The sequence below is a fragment of the Pantherophis guttatus genome, chromosome 4, assembly GCF_059756535.1.
Source record: "Pantherophis guttatus breed Tessera chromosome 4, ASM5975653v1, whole genome shotgun sequence".
In the NCBI taxonomy this organism is placed as follows: Eukaryota; Metazoa; Chordata; class Lepidosauria; order Squamata; family Colubridae; genus Pantherophis; species Pantherophis guttatus.
The window spans coordinates 138,956,100-138,978,100 of NC_142066.1; the positions used below are offsets into that span (position 1 = coordinate 138,956,100).

The 22,001-nt window shown below is 39.2% G+C and overlaps 1 protein-coding gene and 1 long non-coding RNA gene across 3 annotated transcripts in view; one reads left to right on the forward strand and one right to left on the reverse strand.

Moving 5' to 3' along the window:
* Window positions 1-19,596, reverse strand: part of ODAD2 (outer dynein arm docking complex subunit 2) — a 106,585-nt gene extending 86,989 nt beyond the window's left edge. For both annotated transcript variants that reach the window (XM_087892907.1, XM_034402375.3), the window contains exons 1-6: window positions 19,455-19,596; window positions 19,113-19,372; window positions 5,670-5,827; window positions 5,167-5,362; window positions 4,429-4,535; window positions 805-941 (exon numbers count right to left, since the gene is read on the reverse strand). In XM_087892907.1, coding sequence (XP_087749033.1) covers window positions 805-941; window positions 4,429-4,535; window positions 5,167-5,362; window positions 5,670-5,827; window positions 19,113-19,336 — 822 coding nt within the window. In that variant the 5' untranslated portion in view covers window positions 19,337-19,372; window positions 19,455-19,596. The remainder of the gene's footprint in view (window positions 1-804; window positions 942-4,428; window positions 4,536-5,166; window positions 5,363-5,669; window positions 5,828-19,112; window positions 19,373-19,454) is intronic.
* Window positions 1-20,726, forward strand: part of LOC148114367 (uncharacterized) — a 43,672-nt gene extending 22,946 nt beyond the window's left edge. The window contains exon 2 of the long non-coding RNA XR_015734077.1: window positions 19,882-20,726. This is a non-coding gene — a long non-coding RNA (uncharacterized LOC148114367). The remainder of the gene's footprint in view (window positions 1-19,881) is intronic.
* Window positions 20,727-22,001: the final 1,275 nt, after the last annotated feature.

The following is a 22,001-nucleotide window of genomic DNA, read 5'->3' on the forward strand; positions in this document are numbered from 1 at the left end:
CCCAATGTACACCCAAGTTGTTGGAAATGCGGTCATGGTCAGGGCACCTTCTTTCATATGTGGTGGACATGCCCCGAAGCCAAAAGATACTGGAGCAAAATTCAGAGATGGTTGAAAGACATACTCAAAGAAGAAATTGATTTGAACCCAGAAATATTTCTCCTGGGAATGGTAAAGAAAGGGCATGGAAAGGAAAAGGTCCACCTCCTAATACACATAACTACAGCTGCCAGACTGGCGTACGCTCAATACTGGAAAAAGAAAGACCTACCACCAGATGACCTTATAATTAGCAAAATATTAGAGTGTGCAGAGACAAGTAAATTAACATACGAGATAAGTGATGATGAAAACTCAGATTACGATATGATATGGGGAAGATGGTACGAATGGATAAATGATAGAATCAAGGAAGGAGTTAAAGGTGCGGAAATTAATTAGAAATGTATAGTATAAATGACACCAGATATTTTTTTCATGTATATATGTATAAACACTGCGAATCCGATGTCAAACAAAATTGCTATTATATTTTATTTGCCTTAAAAAAAAAAAAATCAATAAAGTATATAAAAAAAAAAAAAAAAAGAATGTAGGTGCACAGGACCACCAGAAAATTATTTGGGTGCAAAAATTGAAGATTAAGATAATTATGCATTTGAATATCTTATTAAAAGAAAAGTATTTATGTTATTGACTTCCAATTAGCCCAACAGTTTTAATCAGTAAGCAAGCAAACATTTATTTAGATCATAGACCCAATCTCTGAAATAAATACCACGATGCTTTGCTTTAATTACTTACTCCATTTAAGAATATTCCTGCTGTGCTACAAGTAACAAACATAACATCTGTGTCACGTGGTTTAATTGACAAATAACAAATTTCCCCATGTACTTGTCTCCAAGGTGGGGCGCGACATCCATTGAAGAATTCATAGTCTGAAAAAACAAGAGCAATGTTTTAGTCCACTTTAATTTACCCGACAGAGGGAAAAAAGGTAGTAAATCAACTTCCACTGTGATGTTAGTGCAAATGAAACATTTCATATTCAGTCAGTGCAGATTAGTAAAAAAGAGCCAATTTGATGTAGTGGTTAAGGCAGTAGGATAGAAACTATAAGACTATGAATTCCAGTTCCACCTTAGGCACTAAATCAACTTGATGACTTTGGCCAATCACTCTCAGTCAACTCTAGGAAGGAAGCAATGGCAAACAACTTCTGAAATCTTGCAAAAAGTTGCAAGTGAGTGAGTTGCAACTGCAGTGAGTTGTCTAGGCAGTTGTCAAAAGTTAACACTGATTCTAAGATACATGTTAAAAAATGGTAAAAAAGTCATCAACAATTTAAGACCCTGCAGAATAAAAATTAACAATATCAAGTAAAATAGGTAATATACCAAGCCTGAGCATGAAGCATCTATAGATAATCCTCACTTAGAGACTACAATTGGGACCAGCAACTTCATCGTTGACCAAAATTGTCACTAAGGGGGAAATCCAGTGAATGTAATTGTACTTTCCTCCCCACTCCCCCAACCTTTAGAATGCTCACTCTGGCCCTGGGAAAATTAACAAGAAAGGAATTAATGATTGTACCATTTGGATTCATTGGAGAGGAAGAGATTACAAGAGATTAAGCAGGCATACAATAGGGAATGCACAATGAAATCAAGTGCTGGTACCAGCAGCCATGAGCAGCACACTCTATTCAAACAGACTGGTGTATTCCCCATTGTGTTATTCTTTTGTTATCCCTTCCTCTCCAATCTCTCTATTCTGCAAAGAGGGAATCACAAGAAAAACAATATATCAGGCACAGAACAGTGCATACTGACTGTAATGGTGGTCATGTGCCTGAGAAATGCTTCAAAAGTCATAAATGAGGGTAATGGTCATAAAGTTATTTTTATTGTAACTTTAAATGGTTGCTGAATGAGGCAGTTGGTATGCCAGCACTATCTCTAGGTCTGGTGCCATATTAGGGAAGATATGAGGGTGGTTTTAATACTGAAGGAAGAAACATTTAATAAACTGTGCTATACTGATGAAACTGTATTGATAACTGAAAATATAATGAATCTGCAAGTTCTTTTCAAGGATGTTAAGAAAAAGAATGAAAAAAATGAGACTAAGTTTACAAGTAAAAAAGGGAGAACTAATTATTTATTAGATTTACATTTGTTGTGAGCTCAACTACCTGCTCATTAGATCTATATACTTCCTGACTGGATAAGGCTGCTAAGCTAATGAATTGTGGTTGGAGATGGTGAATTCTTCTTTAAGACAGGTAGTTGTTCCTCCGACCCTCAAAGAGGTGTTAGCTCGTCCTCTCCTCAAGAAGCCATGATTAGATTCCACCATACTGAACAACCTTCGTCCAGTATCCAATGTTCTTATTTTAGGGAAGGTTGCTGAGAAGATGGTGGCACAAAAGTTTCAGAGAATTCTGGATGAGGCTAATTATTTCAGCCCTTTCAATTAGGTTTCAGAACTGGGCATGGGTCAGAGACAGTATTAATTGTATTTTTTGATGACCTCTAATGAGAACAAGATAGAGGTCATGCATCTATCCTTGCTCAAGGATGACCTCTCAGCAGCTTTTGATATATCAATCATGGTATCTATCTCAAGCAGCCTTGGGAGCTGGAAGTGGGCAGCACCGTATTATGTTGCTTCTCTTCCTTTGAGGCAGGTTCCAGTCAGTATTTATTGGCAATGACAGATTATTCCCTTACCCCTACTATGTGACATGCCACCAGGCTTGGTATTCTGTCTGCTCCTATTTAACATTAACCATATAAAAGATACTGGGTGAAGTTGTCAGGCCCGGGGATCCATGGAAATATAGAGCCCATTAAATTTACATTTACATTGTCTGTAAAGTTTTCCTAGTTTATATTATGGATTATAGCAATAACAACAGCAGTTAGATTTACATACTGCTTCACAGTGCTTTACAGCCCTAAGTGAGCTAAAATTTAAAACTCGTTCTAAAATTTTTTATTATCGGTTCTGTGGGCATGGCTTATTTTGTGGGCATGGCTTGATGGTAATGTGACAATTCTTTAGGATTTAGCAGAGGTAAGGGAAATGCAGCTGTTTTGAAGTCTACCAGGCTTTTAACTGCTTGCAGAGCTGTACCAGTCTACCCATTTATTTTTACAGGCACTGGTCTACTCATGTATTTTTGCAGGCACTGGTCTACCCATTTATTTTTGCAGGCACTGATCTACTCATGTATTTTTGCAGGCACTGGTTTACCCATTTATTTTTGCAGGCACTGGTCTACTCATTTGTTTTTGGAGGCACCAGTCTACCACCAAACTGCCTTTTACCACTGATCAGCTGTAGAGCGGCCCTTTGAAGCCCCACGGCAAGAATTTAAACAATTTTTTTCCTTATAGCCCATCAGCTGGGACTCAGGAGGCAGCAACAGATTGGGGGTGGGGCCAAATAAAAGGTAAGAATAACACGGGGGGTGGGAGGGCGGTGGGGCAGAGCCGGTTCAGTGACATCATATCGTCATGGCTACCGGCTCGGCGGAACCGGGCAGACCCACCAGTGCTCCTCTCCCCTTCTCTCTCTCAGGCTGGACCCATAGACCCTCTCCTCTCCCCTTCTCTCCCTCAGGCTGGCCCCATAGATCCTCTCGTATCCCCTTCTCTCCCTCAGGCTGTCCCCATAGATCCTCTCCTCTCTCCTTCTCTCCCTCAGGCTGTCCCCATAGATCCTCTCCTATCCCCTTCTCTCCCTCAGGCTGGGCCAATAGATCTCTCCCCTTCTCTCCCTCAGGCTGGCCCCAGAGACCCTCTCCTCTCCCCTTCTCTCCCTCAGGCTGGCCCCATAGATAGTCTCCTCTCCCCTTCTCTCCCTCAGGCTTGGTCCCATAGATACTCTCCTCTTCCCTTCTCTCCCTCAGGCTTGCCCATAGAAGCCTCTCCCCTTCTTTCCCTCAGGCTTGGCCCCATAGATCCTCTCCTCTCCTATACCCTTCTCTTCCTCAGGCTTTCTAACCCCTTCTCTCCACAGAAGCCTGTCCTATGCTATCCTATTCTCTCCAGAGTTATTTTCAAGTTGGGAAGGGGAGTAGAACATCTAACTAATTAGCACCAGAATGTGTTATAATAATATAGGAAATACTAATGCTCTGATGGTCATTTTGAAAAATCCTTTCTTAGTGAGCACCTAGAAGCCAAGAGGAACATACGTGGCAAATTTCAAGTTTGTAGGCTTTACGGTTCTGGAGATTTCGTGATTAATGCATGAGTGGGTTTCGCTTATATATATATATATATATATATATATATATATATATATATATATATATATATATATATATATATATATATATATATATATATATATATATATATTTAATATACAATTTTTAAAAAATGGTAAGAATAAAAAAAACACAATTTGAACCTGATATATAGTCTAGTGATTCAAGGACTGCATCTTCCATTGGTCCACAGAAATGCTTAAGCAATTCTACTTCATTTTTCACAGCAGCTGGTGTTAATCTCACTTCTCTGTAATTAGAATAAATTAATTACATTCTAACAATATTTAAAGATTCAATCAAAGAATATGCTGGGTTTCTTTTTCAAAGCAATTCCATATTCCACAGAAAGAGTATTAACTGCTTGGCTAATTAGCTTTAAGGCAGAAATTCTCATACATAAAACTGGACCATTTGGTTTGGGAAAGAATAGGCAAGGCTGTTGGGCAAAGAGGAAACTACCAAAAATTAGGCTTAGACTTCAGGTTAACATATGACATTTTGGAAAAACGATTTCCTGTTTTCTGACAACCTTCCATTTTTCCTCTGACTAATTGTCTATGATAGCACCCAATGTCCCCAAATTACTTGTGAGGAAGGCAAAGGGGCAAGACAGAAATCTTTATATGTACTTTCTTAATTTATTCTCAGATGAAAGCCTGTATGTGACAATATTTGAAGAGTAAAGTGCAGAAGCTCCAAATTCAAAATTATTTTCTATTACATTTCCTTTTCAAATTATTGGAAATTATTTGAATTTTCAGTTAATACTGTAAATGCAAAAATAAATCTTATTTTTAAAAATGTAAAAATATAAGATTTGCCCTCTGAGAGGGCATAATTCATTTTAGATAAACAAATACTATCTGAAATAGACTCACTGTGATATCTGTTTCAGCGAGCTGTTGAGCAACTGCATATCCAATTGCTGAAGTAGTAGGGAAATTTTCATTTTAATTTCATTGTCTGATGTATCATCCTTTTTAATTTTGTCTAGTAAACGAAGCATGGACAAATCCTCTCCTTCAATTGTTCCATATCCAGGGCCAAGAATTTTCACAATAGGATCTCTATTGGCTATAAGTAATTCACATTACATAAAAAACTCAGATTGAGTTATTGAAGGTCTTGGTTAATTACAAATAAATATGAATTTGAATGGAACATTATCCCATTAGTTGTAAAACACCTAATTTTAGCATTATTTAGCCTATTTCTGATTTTGAATCATGATAAATTACCTCGCCTAGGTTTGAGTAGCAACAAATTCTCCTTCTGAACTAATTATTGAAATAGAACAAGGCCAAACAAGGCAAGAACTGGGAACAGGCATCTTAATTATCATGTAATTCAGAAATATCCAGAGAAAGAGTATACAGAATACCTTCAAGACATGCCTGTGCTTCTTTTAGTCTTTTTTTCCCAGCAAAAGAAAGTAAATGAGACAGCTGCCCAAAACTGCGAACACTAATAGTTGATCCTTTAAGGAGGAGAAGTGGCTGTCCATTTTTGTCTTTTTCTTGAGACTGAGCAGTTTTTTCACTGAAAGAATAAAGTAATAATTTATAATGCAGTGATTCTTAATAAATAAACATAGCTTATTTTTCATTGCAGTTATTCCAATTTTTAGCCATATATACCAGTTTCATCAGTCATATACATTATAGTGTTTTTGATGTAATTTTTTTCTAATTTGGGCAGAGGATGTAAAACTGAAATCTTGGAAACTGAAACATAAATCCAAATCCTCTTTCTCAATGGCCATTTGTAAATCATTTTCTCAAACTGATTTTAATCCATCTAACAGTAGGATCTTGCCTTCCAATAAAATAGTGTTAGGTTTGAATGTTAATTCTTTTATTAACTTAACAGAATTAATCTATTAAATATTGTGAGCTGTCTTTTAATAGCTTGGATTACATTAATTTAATAAGGGATATTTTTGTAGCAAATTAAACCAGAATCAACATCTGAACATCTTTATTTTATATACTCCAGGGGAAGTAACATTTCCTTACAGCATATTCTAAATTGGTTGCCCTTTGCCTTTACATTCTCTCTCCAAATATTTCTTCACAAAGAAAATTCTTAGTGCCTATTTACTTATTGGAATATACATGTTTGAAGTCGAAATATTTTCCCCACAATACAACGTGGAAACTACAGCAGGAACAAAATACATAAGCTTTACTCCTTAGGGGTCAATTTCATCAGGCTAGAATAAAATCTAATTTGAGGTCACTGCTTAAGTTGCCAGTTGGCGTCTGAGATTCAAATACTCAATATACTCAATTTGAATATTCAAATTTTGAATATTCAATTTAAAATACTGGTCATTATCTTTAAAAAACATCATGGGATATATCAGGCAGCAACTTGCCAGAATGGAATTCTCTCCTGTTGTAGGAGAAAAATAAAAAATAGGCCTACTTAGGTTCATGTTCCTCATGTGGTCCATGGGGCAAGGATTGACAATTCTTTTTAGTAGCTACTTCCACTTTGTGGAACAAGGTCCGCACAGAGGTACAGATGACTTTGATTTTGCTAACATTTCATAAATATATCAATCTTATTCCAGTGTGTGTGTATTGGCCCTTAATTTAGTTTGCTTAGTTTTGAATGAATACCCATCATGTTTATTGTTAACTTTTTAAATTCATTATTTTTTACATACTAGATTTTTATTTTCTTTGCTTTGATCATGTTAAATGCTATTAAGTTTGCTAAGAATAGGTTATGCAATAAAATTATGCATTCTTAAACTAAGAGATTATCCATTATTATGTTTTATAATAATAAAACATAAATTGCCTCAATTTGCTCTTTTTTGTATTTTGCATTTCTGTATTTTTTATTATTGTCAGTGTCAACAGCCTTGAATGATGATTATTTCTGAACAGGAAATATTGCAAGATTCATTAAACAAAACATTGAATATCCCATTAATTCTTATACAGAATCTAGAAATTACATAGCATTTATTGGTTTTTCAAAAGGAATATACCGGATCAGCTTTTCTAATGCTGGGTTCTTCAGAATTTTGGATGATAATTCTCATGATCCTTGATCAGTATTTCTTGGCAATATATATTTTTTTTTATTCCAAAATATTATTTATTCTGTCACATTCATGTGCACTTTTCCAACTCCTTCTTCAGTTGAAAGATAATTTATTTATTTATTTATTTTTTAATATACTTTATTGAGTTTTCTAGTATTTAAAAAGACAAAATACAATCTCAATCTTGATCCGGGGTACGGTGTATACACATTTCATAAGTCAAATATTGGATGGATTCCATCCATAACTATCACTATACATTATATTATACAATACTATATAATTCTCTACATTTCTATACAATTGAGTCCATTTCTGGTGTTTAAGCAACTATAGCCTATTATCATACTTTTATCCTATTCTTTAACCAGTTATACCAAATTCCCCATACTTCATAGTGCTTTGAATTTTCTTCATTTTTTAGCTCGTTTGTCAGTTTAGCCATCTCTGCGCACTCTAGGATTTTATTTATTAATGTTTCCTCAGAGGGGGTAGATTTAGATTTCCAAAGTTTCGCAAAGGCTATTCTAGCCGCAGTAATAATTTGGATTGCCAAATGGGTTTTATTATTGTTGAGACCATCTTCCGTCATACCTAAGAGAAAAGATTCCGGGGCCAGGACTATCTCCTGTCCCATTATTTCAGAGAGCCAGAGTCGGATCTTTAACCAAAACTTTTTGGTCTCAGGACAGGTCCACCAAAGATGATAAAAGGTGCCGACCGTTTTTCCACATTTCCAGCATAAAGCAGAAGAGTTTGGGAATATTTTAGCCAGCCTGTCCGGGGCTAGATACCACCTATGCAGCATTTTGTAGTGGTTTTCCCTGAATGTTGCTGATTTTGTTATTTTGAGATTCCTGTTCCAAGCTGTCTCCCAGTCATTGAAATTGAGGGCATATCCTAAGTTTTTCTCCCAAATGCTTAACTGTTTTTTGGCTATCGTCTCCACTCTATCCTCATCTAATATAAAGTTATAAATTTTGGATAGCATTTTCTTTTCTGGACCCCAAATAATTTTGTCAAAATATCCATATTTCATTTCAATACCCCTTCTATCTCTATCTTCTTGAAATCTAGATTTAATTTGGAGATAGTTCCACCAATCCAGATTGAACCCCTGGTCCCTCAATGCTTCCAAAGGTTTGAGCTTCCCTTCTTCGTCCAAGATATCCTTATATGTGCCCAGTTTATAGTTTCCTCTCCTATTTGGGGCCACTAGAGCTTCTATAATCGACAACCAACTAGGAACCTTGGTATATATCTTCTGTCTAATTTCCAGCCACGTACAAATCAATGTCTCTCTTATTTTATGTTTATGAAAATACGTTTTCCTCCTATCCTTTATATCCCAGAGGTAAGCGTGCCATCCTTCATGGAGGTCATGTCCTTCTAGTGTCAGAGTTCTCCCTTCTTGTAATTTAATCCACTCCTTTATCCAAATTATTTTTGCCGCCTTTTGGTATAATTCCCAATCAGGGAGCCCAAACCCTCCCAAATTTCTTTTCCCTTGAAGTGTCTTAAGAGAGATCCTTGATTTCTTACCCTCCCACAGGAAATTCCTGATATATTTGTTCAAATCTAGGAAGAATTTTTTATCCAATGATACCGGTATATTTTGAAATAGGAATAGAAATTTTGGTAAAATATTCATTTTGATCGCCGCAATTTTCCCAGTCAGGGACAATTTAAGTCTCCTCCACCTATCAAGGTCTTGATTGATTTTCTGCAATAGGGGAATATAATTATCATCTTTTAATGAAGATAGTCTTGCGGTAATCCATATTCCCAAATATTTTATTTTCTTAACTACCTGGAGGCCTAATAGATCTTCTAATTCTTTCATTTGTAGGTTTGTCATATTTTTCACGATTATTTTAGTTTTGTTCTTATTAAGTTTAAGGCCCGCGACTTCTCCATAGTTCTGGACTTCCTGCATTAATTTTGAGCCGGTGTCTAATGGGTCTTCAATTATAAAGGCGACGTCGTCCGCAAAAGCCTGGGTTTTAAATATTTCCTTCCTAATCTTTAGGCCTTTGATATCTTCATTTGCTCTAATCTTTCTAAGCAGGACCTCTAGTGCTAGAATGTAAAGTAAGGGGGATAAGGGACATCCCTGCCTGACTCCTCTTTGGATCTGAAATGTCCGAGTTCTGTCTCCATTCACTAGTATGTTTGCCCTCTGATTATGATAGATATTCTTTATCATCCTCCTAAAGTTAGTCCCAAATCCCATTAAATCTATTTGATTTATCATGAAGGTCCAGTTTAAATTGTCGAATGCCTTTTGGGCATCAACAAACATTAAAGCCATCTGTTTTCCAGGGTGTTGTTCATAGTATTCAATAGTATTTAAGACTGTTCTCAAGTTGTCTCTAATCTGTCTCCCAGGGAGAAAACCATTTTGATCCTTGTGTATCCATCGGTTTAGAATTTTCTTAAATCTCTCCGCAATTATAGTCATAAATAATTTATAATCTGCGTTGAGCAGTGAGATGGGTCTATAGTTGGAAATCTGTTTCGGGTCGGCACCTTCTTTCAGAATGATCGTCAGATAGGCTTCCCTCCAGGAGTCTGGGATTGTTATACCAGCAATAACATCATTTAAAATTTCTAGCAGTTCCAATTTCAGGGCATCATCAAATTTTTGATATAGTTCCCCAGGGAGACCGTCAGGGCCTGGGGTTTATTCTTCTTTGTTTTAGATAAGGCAGATCTTAACTCCTCTATGGTGATCTTTTCGTTTAACATTTCCTTTTCTTCTTCCGAAATTTGAGGGAGGTTGGCTTCCAACAAATACTGTTCAACCTTATTTAGCTCAATTCCTTCGTTTTTGTAAAGACACTCATAAAATTTTCTTATACTTTCTAATTTATCTTCTTCCTTTGTCAACAAGATGCCCTGCGGGTCTTCTAAAGCTAGTATTTGGTTTTTTTCCTTCTCTTTTTTTAATTTATACGCCAACCATCTCCCCGACTTGTTAGCATTCTCGAAACAATAATGCTTAGATCTTCTTATTTTTTGAGCCATCTCCTCCTGGTCCAATAAATTCAATCGGTGTCTCAACATCAACCACTGTTGTTTCGTCGCCTCGTCTCCCGGTCGTTGCTGTAATTCGGCCTCAGTTTGTAATAATTTTTGAGTAAGTTCTTCTCTACTCTTTCTTTTTTCCTTATTTTTAAAGGCAGTGTATGAAATAGCTATTCCCCTGACATACGCCTTCATAGTGTCCCACACCACTTCTTTGGCTGTCTCTCGATTCCCATTTTCTAAGAAGAAGCGTTTGATTTCTTCATTCAATTTTAGTGTAAACTCTTTTTCGTTTAAGAGATTGGTCCTTAAACTCCATCTCTGTTGTATTTTCTTCATATCGTGGGACCAACTGATTTCTAGGAGCTTATGATCTGCCCAAGTATTAGAGCCTATATTAACTTTCTTAATTTCTAAAGCCAATTTTCTGGTAGCCCAAACCATATCAATTCGGGACCAGGAGTTCTGTGGGATGGAATAAAATGTAAATTGTCTGTCCTGGGGATGTAAGGTACGCCACATGTCAATTAAATTTATCTCATCTATTAAGTCAAGAAAGTCTTTGGTAGGGGAGATCTTTTATTCTTTTTTGTTGTATCGCTCTTATAGTCAAGCTTTGGATCCACAATTCCATTAAAATCCCCTAGCATACATATTTCAAGATGTGCCCAATTTGCCAACTGTTCCTGCAATTTCCTGTAGAATTTCCCTTGTCTTTTATTCGGTGCATAAACCCCTACCAATAACAGCCTAGCATTGCCTCTCGTTATTTCAACTATAAGTATTCTCCCTTTTCCATCTTTATATTTGCATTCTGCCATTATTCCTTTCTTAACATAGATGGCGACCCCACTTTTTCTTTTCTCAGCTAATGAGGAGAATACTTTACCAAATTTACAATAATTTAGATAATCAGCCTCATCTTTTTTTATATGAACTTCTTGGATGCAGATAATATCAGGGTTTTGTTTCGCCAATTTTGACAATATTATCCTTCTTTTTTTGTAATCGTTTAAACCGTTCGCGTTTACCGATATGATCTTAGTATCGTTCATTTCTAAAATTAATTTCTAGTCTCTTGTTCTTATTTGCCTTTTAAAGTTACGGCTCTCACTGGTCTTGATTTTTTTCCTCTTTCCTCAGTATCCTCCTTTTTCTTCTCCTCTTCTATATCTTCTCTAGTAATTTGCTCTTGGGATATCTCTTCTTCCGTATTTACTATCTCGTTATCCTCCTTACTAGTTTGTTCCTCCTCTCCTCCCCTTAGTTGTTCTAAAAAGTCCTGAGCATCACTTAGACAGTCAATTCTTATTTTCCTCCCTTGCCAGGAAATTTGCAATCCTTCTGGCAAAAGCCACCTGAAAATTATATTCCTCCTGTTTAGATGGTTTGTCAAGAACCTATAATTTTTCCTCCTTTCCCTCACTCTTCTCGGAATTTGTTTCAGAATATTAATTTCTTTTCCTCCATAGGTAATTTTTTCCTCCCGGGCTATGTTATACAGGATGTCCCTAACTTTTTTCCTAGCAAAACGCACATGGACCTCCCTGGGGAGTCTGTTCCTTCTTACGTAATTCGTCTGGACTCTGTACACCTCGTCAATCTCACGAATTATTTCCTGCTTATCTTGCTGCAGAGTTTCTGCAATCAATTCCGCCATCTTATCACCTAAGTCCTCCTCTTTTTCCTCCGAGATGTTCTGGAAACGCAAGTAAAACGAGGCCTTATCCATCTCAAGTTGGATCAGCGCATCTTCTGTTTCTTTATTTTGTGCCGACAAGGTTTGGTCCACTGTGTCCAGTTTTTTCTCGTTTTTTTCAATTCTTTGTTCTGCTTTTAGAATTCTGTTTTCGTTACTAGCAATAGCATTTTGGATTTCGTTCATTTTAAAATCAAGAGCATGGATATCTGATTTTAGTTCAGAGTGGCTATTCAAGAGTTTTTCTTGCATCGCAAGCATTGTTTCTTGGATTGACTGAAGGGATGTTTGCACCGTTTGCAATGTAGGAGTTGCAGGGGGTTTGTCTAGTTTCTGAAGACCTTCCACTGATTTCTGGGTAGCTGGGGAAGACATTGCTAGGGTAGGTATAGATGTCGCTTTTTTACCGGTTTTCGCAATTGTGGAGGTCAAACTTGCCATATCTTTCAGGACCGATTTTTGGTCTTTTAATATCTCCTCTATCTTTCTCCAGATTCTCATCCAGTGGCCCTAGCCACTTTTTCTCTGAGGAGCTTTCTTATATCTTTATTTCACTCCTTTGTTGGTCCTCCCTACACTCTCAATAATTCCCACTTAATAGTAAGTTCTAAGTTTCTAAGTTACTGTGGTAGACTACTATACACTTTCCAGCGATTAACAGTCACTAATTATATAATTATGTAATTAAAATTATATAGTTCTCCTCTAAATAGATTAAACAGAATATCAATCCTAATCAATTAATCACTTATAAAGGTCTAAATTCACTCTTAACCCTCAGCCGAGGGCTCAGGGGAGGGGCGGGGGGGTGGCGGTTATTATTAACGAGGATCTGGATCCGAGGGAGACCGCTGTGCCTCAGATAGCCGGATGTGAGTCCCTCCTTGTGAGGTGGGGCCGTGGGGTTCAGATGGGCTTGTTGCTTACGTACCTGGCTCCCTGCCGCGTGGCAACAGCCCTACCTGAGCTACTCGACGTGATAGCCACGGTGGCAGTAGATACACCCAGGCTTCTAGTCATGGGTGATTTCAACTTGCCATCCGTCGGTGAAGCGTCTGAGGTGGCTCGGGAGTTCATGGCTTCCATGACGGCCATGGACCTGACCCAGTTAGTTCATGGCCCTACTCACAGGGGAGGTCACACTCTGGATCTGATTTTTGTCTCTGGCCAGTGGTTGAGTGGTCTTGTTATAGGGGATATAGACATGGAACCCTTGTCACGGTCTGACCACTCACTCCTTCGCCTAGATCTTCGAACCGCGACCCCTCGCCGCAGGGAGGCGGATCCAATTAGATGGATCCACCCCAAGTGCCTGATGGATCCTGATAGGTTCCAGACGGAGCTTGGGCCATTTCCTGAGGATCTAGCACATGACTCGGCCGAGGACCTGGTAGCCGCCTGGGATCGGGCGGCTGGTGGGGCCTTGGACCGAGTTGTGCCTTTGCGGCCTCTGACCCGATGCCGATCCCGTGCGGCTCCTTGGTTTACTGAGGAGCTGAGGGAAATGAAGCGCCGGAAAAGACGCCTGGAGAGCGGTTGGAGGGCCAGTCTCGCTGAATCTGATCGAACACTGGTAAGGTCGCATATTAAGGCCTACCTAGTGGCGATAGAGACGGCAAAGTCTAACTACTTTTCCGCCTCTATTGCGTCATCAGGGAATCGTCTGGCCGCCCTGTTTAGGGTGACCCGCGCCCTGCTCCATCCGGGAGTGCGGGAGGATCCCTTAGAAGGCAGGGCGGAGGATTTCGGACAATACCTGTATGACAAAATCGCCCAGATCCGGGGGGATTTGGACTCTGACTGGGTAGATCAGGGCAGGGTGACGAGGAATAGTCTTGAGAATGTTATCTGGGAGGAGTTTGATGCTGTGACTCCTGATGATGTGGACAGGATTTTGGGGAGACTTAGTGCGGCCACATGTTTACTGGACCCGTGTCCCTCCTGGTTGGTACTGGCTTCCCGGGAGGTTACACGAGGCTGGCTCCAGGGTGTTATCAACGCTTCGTTGAGTGAGGGTTACTTCCCCACCGCCTTGAAAGAGGCGGTGGTGAGGCCTCTCCTCAAGAAGCCGTCCCTGGATCCGGCAATATTGGCCAACTATTGTCCTGTCTCCAACCTTCGCTTTATGGCGAAGGTTGTTGAGAGTGTGGTCGCACGACAGTTTCCGCAATTCCTGGAGGAAACATCTTATCTAGATCCGTTCCAGTCGGGTTTCAGGTCTGGGCACAGCACAGAAACGGCATTGGTCGCGTTGGTTGATGATCTCTGGAGGGCTCGGGACAGGGGTTGTTCCTCTGTTCTGGTCCTGTTAGACCTCTCAGCGGCTTTTGATACCATCGACCATGGTACCATGCTGCACCGGCTGGAAGAGTTGGGGGTGGGAGGCACCGTGTTGCGGTGGTTCTCCTCCTTTCTCTCCGACCGGTCGCAGTTTGTGTTGGCAGGGGGGCAGAGGTCGACCTCGAGGCCTCTCATTTGTGGAGTGCCGCAGGGATCGGTCCTCTCGCCTCTCCTGTTCAACATTTATGTGAAGCCGCTGGGTGAGATCATCCGTGGCTTTGGGGTGAGATACCACCAGTACGCTGATGACACCCAGCTGTACATCTCCACCCCAGGCCACCCCAACGATGCCCTTGAAGTGATGTCCCAGTGCCTGGAGGCTGTACGGATCTGGATGGGGAGGAACAGGCTCAAGCTCAACCCTTCCAAGACTGAGTGGCTGTGGCTCCCGGCATCCCGATATAGTCAGTTGACTCCATCACTGACTATTGGGGGCGAATCATTGGCCCCCACAGAGAGGGCTCGCAATCTGGGAGTCCTCCTGGATATGCAGCTGTCCTTGGAGGAACATCTGACGGCTGTAACCAGGGGGACCTTTTGTCAGGTTCGCCTGATTCGCCAGTTGCGGCCCTTTCTTGATCGGGATTCCCTGTGCACAGTCACTCACGCCCTCGTCACCTCTCGCCTTGACTATTGCAACGCTCTCTACATGGGGCTCCCCTTGAGGAGCACCCGGTGGCTCCAGCTGGTCCAGAACGCAGCAGCGCGGGTAGTGACGGGAGCAGAATGGTGCTCCCATGTAACACCGCTCCTGCGCGAGCTGCACTGGCTCCCAGTTGTCTTCCGGGTGCGCTTCAAGGTGTTGGTTATCATCTTTAAAGCGCTCCATGGCATAGGGCCTAGCTATCTTCGAGACCGCCTGCTGCTACCAACGACCTCCCATCAACCCGTGCGCTCCCACAGAGAGGGCCTCCTCGGGGTGCCATCAGCCAGAAATGTAGGCTGGTGACCCCCAGGGGGAGAGCCTTCTCTGTGGGGGCTCCCACCCTCTGGAATCAGCTCCCCCCAGAGATAAGGAGAATCCAAGACCTCAGTGCCTTCTGTCGCACCCTTAAAACCCATTTATTTAAACAAGCCGGGCTGGCTTAAGATGAAATTTTTAACTGTTTTTAAATGTTTTAAACGTTTTTAATTGGTAAATGAGTTTTAATTGGGCCAAATTTATATATCTTTTAATTGTTTTTAATATTTGTTCTGCATGTTTTTTAATCTGGCTGTACACCGCCCTGAGTCCTCAGGGAGAAGGGCGGTATAGAAATCCAATATAAAATAAAAATAAAAAATAAAAATATAAAATAAGTAATATAAATAGATTGTACAAATAATTATTTTAAGTTAATAAATTCTAGGTTCTAATCCTAGTAAAGAGTATTGGTGTAGGTAAATACAATAAGTTAATGAAGTCTGAGTTCAGGTCTTAATAAAAATTGAATATAGATAAATATGATAAATATAAATAGGAATAGATTACAATAAATATAAATAAATATGAAATACTATATAATACTGTACTATGAATATAAACACTATATAATAATTAATTAGTAGGATACAATTCCCGATTCTTGTATATGATCAGACCCTATTTTTTTTTTTTTATCTAGTAATACTTATAGAGGTCTGAATTCTCATATATAATCAACCCCCCCCCTTTTTTTTATATTAAATATATATATATATATATATCTGTAATTTTTCCCTTTTGTTTATATCTATAAGATAGCTTAACAAATCTAATTTTTAATATTTATCAATTTGAAAAGAGAAACAGAGTTCAATTATTACTATCCCAGATATTCAAGAGAAGGATAAAGAAAATGTTAACATATATGGAAATGTGGGTATAAGTGTGTTATTTTACGGAGTTATGGGGTATAAATAGGAGGTCTTCAGTTTCTTCAATTTCCCGCTTTGCTGGGATCCAGCCAAACTCTATGATATTAGTCTCTGCCAGAACGTCTTCTTGTTCAACCACTGCTCTTCCACTCTTCCGGATTAATGGACGTACTTCCTGTTTGATAGGAGCCTCAAACAGCCAGTCACTGTATTGCTCCTGCTCTCTTCCACTCGATCCCGATATAAAAAGCCAGTCCCAGCAATGGACTTTCTTTTCTCCTTTGCTCCCTCGCCACACCGCACCTTCCAAAACTCCTTACAGATACGATCCACTCCCTCGTCTGCTCTTCAGCTTATCAGATCAGATCGCCGGGAGTACAGGCTGCTCTGTCCTCTCTGTCACTGCCTCTCGCCGCTCTGAGCGCTCCTCTCCCAGCTCCACCGACCTCCTCTTTACCGCACGATCTCAGGTATAGGGGAATAGGCTTAAATCCGTCACCGCACCTCCGATCTTCTTCTAAGCTTCCCGTCTTTGTTGGTTATTGCTGCTTCGTGCCCGCCATGAATGGCCGCTCACCGCGTTGGCTAGGCAGAGCCGCCTGGTCCAGCGAGAGGTGATCGCACCCACCTCCCGCTCGTCCGGCTTCCTCTTTTGCCCGCAGGGCTCTCCGGGTCCCGCGTCCCCCGAGGGGATCCCCAAAACGCGATGCTAAAGGGTGTTGAGGAGCAGTAAGCACTCACTCACACCCTGTCACAGCAAATCGCCAACCGGAAGTCCCCTTCTTGGCAATATTTTATGACAGTTCATTGTAGGCAATAAGTCTCTTTTAATTTAGGAACTCTTCAATATGTATACATGGTACACAGAAATGCATCGTAGGCATATGTAGCCAAAGTTAAAATTTATTTCTTTTTAGATTTTTATCCCACTTTATTTTTTCAGGTAGTCCTTGACTTATGACCACTTGTTCAGCAACAATTCAAAATCACTATGATGCTGAATGAGGGGGACTTGTGATTGGTCCACAAATTACAACATAGTGTTTCCACAGTCACAATTGTGATCAGGGTGCCTGGGCCCACCTTGTGATTATAACATTGCAATGCATTGTGGCCATGTAATTGCTATTCGCAACCTTCCCTACCAGCTTTGCAGATGACACTAAACTGGCAGGAGTAGCCAACAACCCAGAAGACAAGCTCAAGATACAAAAAGATCTTGACAAATTTGAACAGTGGGCCCTATCCAACAATATGAATTTCAATGCGGAGAAAAGCAAAGTTTTACATTTAGGCAGGAAAAATCCAAGGTTTAAGTATAGATTAGGAGAGATCTGGCTCAAAAACAGTAACTGTGAGAGGGACCTTGGAGTCTTAGTGGATGATCACTTGAATATGAGCCAGCAGTGTGCAGCAGCAGCCAAAAAAGCTAATACAATCCTGGGTTGTATAAACAGAGTCATAGAAGCAAGATCACGTGAAGTATTAGTACCGCTTTATAAAACTCTAGTAAGATCACCCCTGAAATACTGCAACCAATTTTGCTCACAATGTTGAGACTTTGGAAAAAGTTCAGAGAAGAGCAACTAAGATGATCAAAGGCCTGGAGGCTAAAACATATGAAGAACACCTGCAGGATTTGGGTTTGGCTAGTCTAAAGAAAAGAAGAATTAGGGGGGGACATGATAGCAATATTCCAGTACTTGAGGGGCTGCCGCAAAGGAGAGGGGGTCAAATTATTCTCCAAAGCACCAGTGGGCAGGACAAGAAACAATGGTTAGAAACTAATCAAAGAGAGAAACAACTTGGAATCAAGGAGAAACTTCTTAACAGTGAGGACAATTAAACAGTGGAACACCTTGCCTCCAGAAATCGTGGGCGCTCCATCACTGGATGTTTTTAAGAAGAGTCTAGACAGTCACTTATCTGAAATAATATAGGTTCTCCTGCTTGAGCAGGGGCTGGACTAGAAGATCTCCAAGGTCCCTTCCAGCTCATTCATTCTAAAGTAAAGCTTCCCACAAGCAAAGTCAGTGGGAGACTGAAGGGAAGATCACAAGTTGCTCCTGCTGCTTTTTCTTCCACTATGGAATAGAAGATCCCAGGGTTCTTATCCTCTGTTGCGAAACTCTTCCCTCCCACAACACACACACACACAAAATTCCCTGTACCTGTCTGTTGCTGTTGCCTTCCCATCCATGGCATCCACCCACTCCTTACCTCTTCCCATTTGACTTGGATGATTCTGGGGTTATAACGCAATGGAGATTGCCAGTATTACTATTACTAAGCAACACAGTCATGTGATGTGACACTGTATGATGCATCGCTTAGTGATGGCAATCCTGACGTTAATTTCCATTGTAACATTAGGACTAGCTGTAGCATTCATACTTAATGTTTCTATCTCTTGTCTCCTATCTCTTTCTATCTCCTGAAGCCACCCTCTTAGATGGGTTGGACTGAGAGTGCATGATTGGCTCAAAGCCATTCAGTCAGCTTTCATGCCTATAGGAGAACTAGAACTCGCTGTTTTCTGATTTCTAGCTCAGCATTTTAGTCATTATATCAAACTGTCTCTTTGTCAAACTCCACCTATTATTATAATTATGTTCCTTACATCCCTTCAAATTATCTTGACCAATAAAACAGGTTGCTAATCTGAAGATTTGCAGATGCAAAGTTAGGCACATCTATTAAGACATCACAGGACAAAAAGATCCAAATCGCATCCTAATATTTCCATTAGGAAATGGGGGAAACAAAATCTGCACCGATAAAAAAAATCTTTATAGGTATCTTGAAGACTTATTTTGTTCTTATACTGTACATTCTGAGAAGAGTGATCTGGCCAACAGTCTTACCTGACTTCATAGCCTGCCTCAAATGCAGATGGTTCTAGTTTTGTTTGCCATTCAAGAGGTTCTTTAAAGACAAAAGCTGCTTCCTGGGGATGCTTGCTACTAAACGTTTCTGTGAACTTGATAATTTCATTCAAAAGAGATTCGTTCAGGGGAGTAATTTCTAAGGTGCCCGTTCCAGATCCAGCCGCGGTCCACTGAGCTGCTCTAGTCAAGGCTACTCCCATGGCTTTTGAGCATCCCAGAGTCTTGGCAGAAAGATGCTAAAAACAAGAAAAGAAACATTGCAGACCAAAGTGTGTTATGTTGAATATACAGTACACCTACTTGTTCGCAGCTGCTTACCAGACTGAGCCGATTGCCGGTTCGCTCCGTAATTGTTAGAATCTAGGAAGATACGGCCTAGTCCCCCACTCTTTCTGTTGCAGAGCTAGCGCCGCTGGTTGCCATGGGGACGTTAGTTCTTCGGTTGCTAGGAGCTTTCTCCTGTAGTAAACAACGCGCGTGGTAGGCTGGACCGTCCCCTTTGTCTCGTGCCGGAGTTCTTCCCCGGCGTTCATTGGTTGTTTTGGATTCTACCCAGACGAGGATCCGCCGCCTTCGGGACTGTCTGGCTCCATCATATTTCCTTTCTTCCTTAACCGACTGTTTGAGCTGTCAATCATCTCCCTCTCGCCTTTACATGCACGCTCACGCAGGGGTTTTTTTTGTTGTTTTTTTGTCTTGTTTTGCAGATTTCCTAACTGACATTTATTGTTATCTTCTATTTCAGTGACTTCGTCAAACGAATGGCATGGCTGCCAGCAAGCCAGAGGCTGCGTGAGACGGAATGCACTTCCCATGATCCCCGGTCAGCATATCAAATGGACAAGAGCCAGGGGCGTTGCAATGCAAAATATTTTAAAAAGCAGCATGTCGAAAAAAGAACTAGGATTAATTCGGGCAGTCCTACAGTATTAGTAGGAGCTTGGCTCTTCGTAACTCTGTGCGGCATACAAAATAAAGCAGACTAAACACATACAAACCAATTAGAAAACAACTGCTTTAAATTTAAAAAGATGGGAAAGAATAAGATAAAATAAAAGATATATTTCTATGGTCTTTTATGTCCCAAGATAAGTCAATTATATAATTGTTATATAACTGTTTTCGAACTGTAAATTACACATGCTACTTAAATTATAATTTTAAATTAACATTAATATGGGGCAGGATGAAATTTATAACTTTTTAAATCCTATCTACTTTTCTAAAAAAGCTTAAATATGTTTATAGGATTGCCAAAGGAATATGATTTCCAATTAACTATTTTACAAATCTGCTATATTTAATACTGCCTTATAAATTAATTTTACTGAAAGAAGTACTTATATGAGAGCATTTTCTGTCATATATTTGTTAGTTCTCTGTATTTCATTAACAATCCTTATCAAGTTAAATATATTTTTTTCTTTTTTAAACTGTACTCAACAAAATACAGTGTAATTCTAAAATGAACACTTTTTTGAGCCCCAACAATGGGCCTAATTTAGTCAAGACTGTTTTCTTTTTTAAAAAATATGAGCAAACTTCAAAGTGTATTCATTGAAAAAAATAAACTGAATTTATTTTGCTATATTTCATATTTGTATCATATACATTCAAACTAACCATTTATTTATTTATTTAGCTCATGGCATCTACAGAGGTTACGCAATCACTGATATACAAATTTAGTTTAAATTAAAAGTAATCAATAACATGACAGCTTTTATTATATCTACAAATGCTCTAAATCTTGCAGTAGCTTTTTAAAGAAATTTTAGGTGTGATTATAAATTATATATATAATTTATATTTGCATTACCCAAAAATAAGCAGTTATTTTTTTCCTTGAAAATTCTTTCCATGATTATTAGAATTAGTTCCTCAGAGTAGTAGCTATCATACGAGGTTTGTTGCAGCCAAAATAACAGTAACCTTATAGAACTTTGACATGAATACAATTAAGCTAAATATAAATATATAAATAAATAAAAATAATGAAGCTTTCTGCTGATATAGGACTATATATACATTGCTAAGTTTTATATGGAAGAATGATGTGGAATCAGAAGGAGATTTATGTCCCAAAAATCCATCTACATTCTTTTCCCAGATTTCTAAATACAATAATTTATATTTAGCTGTACTGGAATATGATCTAAAATTAAATAAAAAAATAGAGCAGTATAAAGTTGTTAAATAGCCTAGGCTGCCAATTCTTTTATATAAATATATTACCTTACCCACTTTTTTTCTCTAGTAGAGTTTCATAAAAGGAAGCTTTGCCTATGAATTATTATTATTATTTTATTTCTATACCGCCCTTCTCCCGAAGGACTCAGGGCGGTGTACAGCCTATTAAAAACACAAAAATATACAGACATCAATTAAAAAATAATTAAAATTATTAAATAATTTCGGCCCAAATTAAAACCCAAAAATTTAAAACACCCAATTTAAAATCATTTACATTGCTAGCCCAGCCTGGCGGAAGAGCAGGGTCTTGAGGGCAAAACGAAATACATGGAGGTCGGAGATCTTGCGCAATTCTGTATAACTGAATAACTCTTGCATTACATCTGATGATAAATGAATCCTCCCAGTTTCTTTAAAAGCATGGAAATCCACTTAAATATGTTTTAGGACTTATTGCATTCTGATAAGAAAGTGATTGGCATTTAATTTACTTGCACAAAGGACAGGGCTGAATTCAGAAGAATTGAAGCCTAATGTTATAAGAAAATGCAGAGATGACAGTTCTTAAATTCTTCATTAGGTACAAGTATTTATATCTATTTGTAAGTAAAATAATTCTTGGAAGCTGTAAACTCAGAACAGAGGTGGCCGCTATAGTTTTCTTTGATTCAT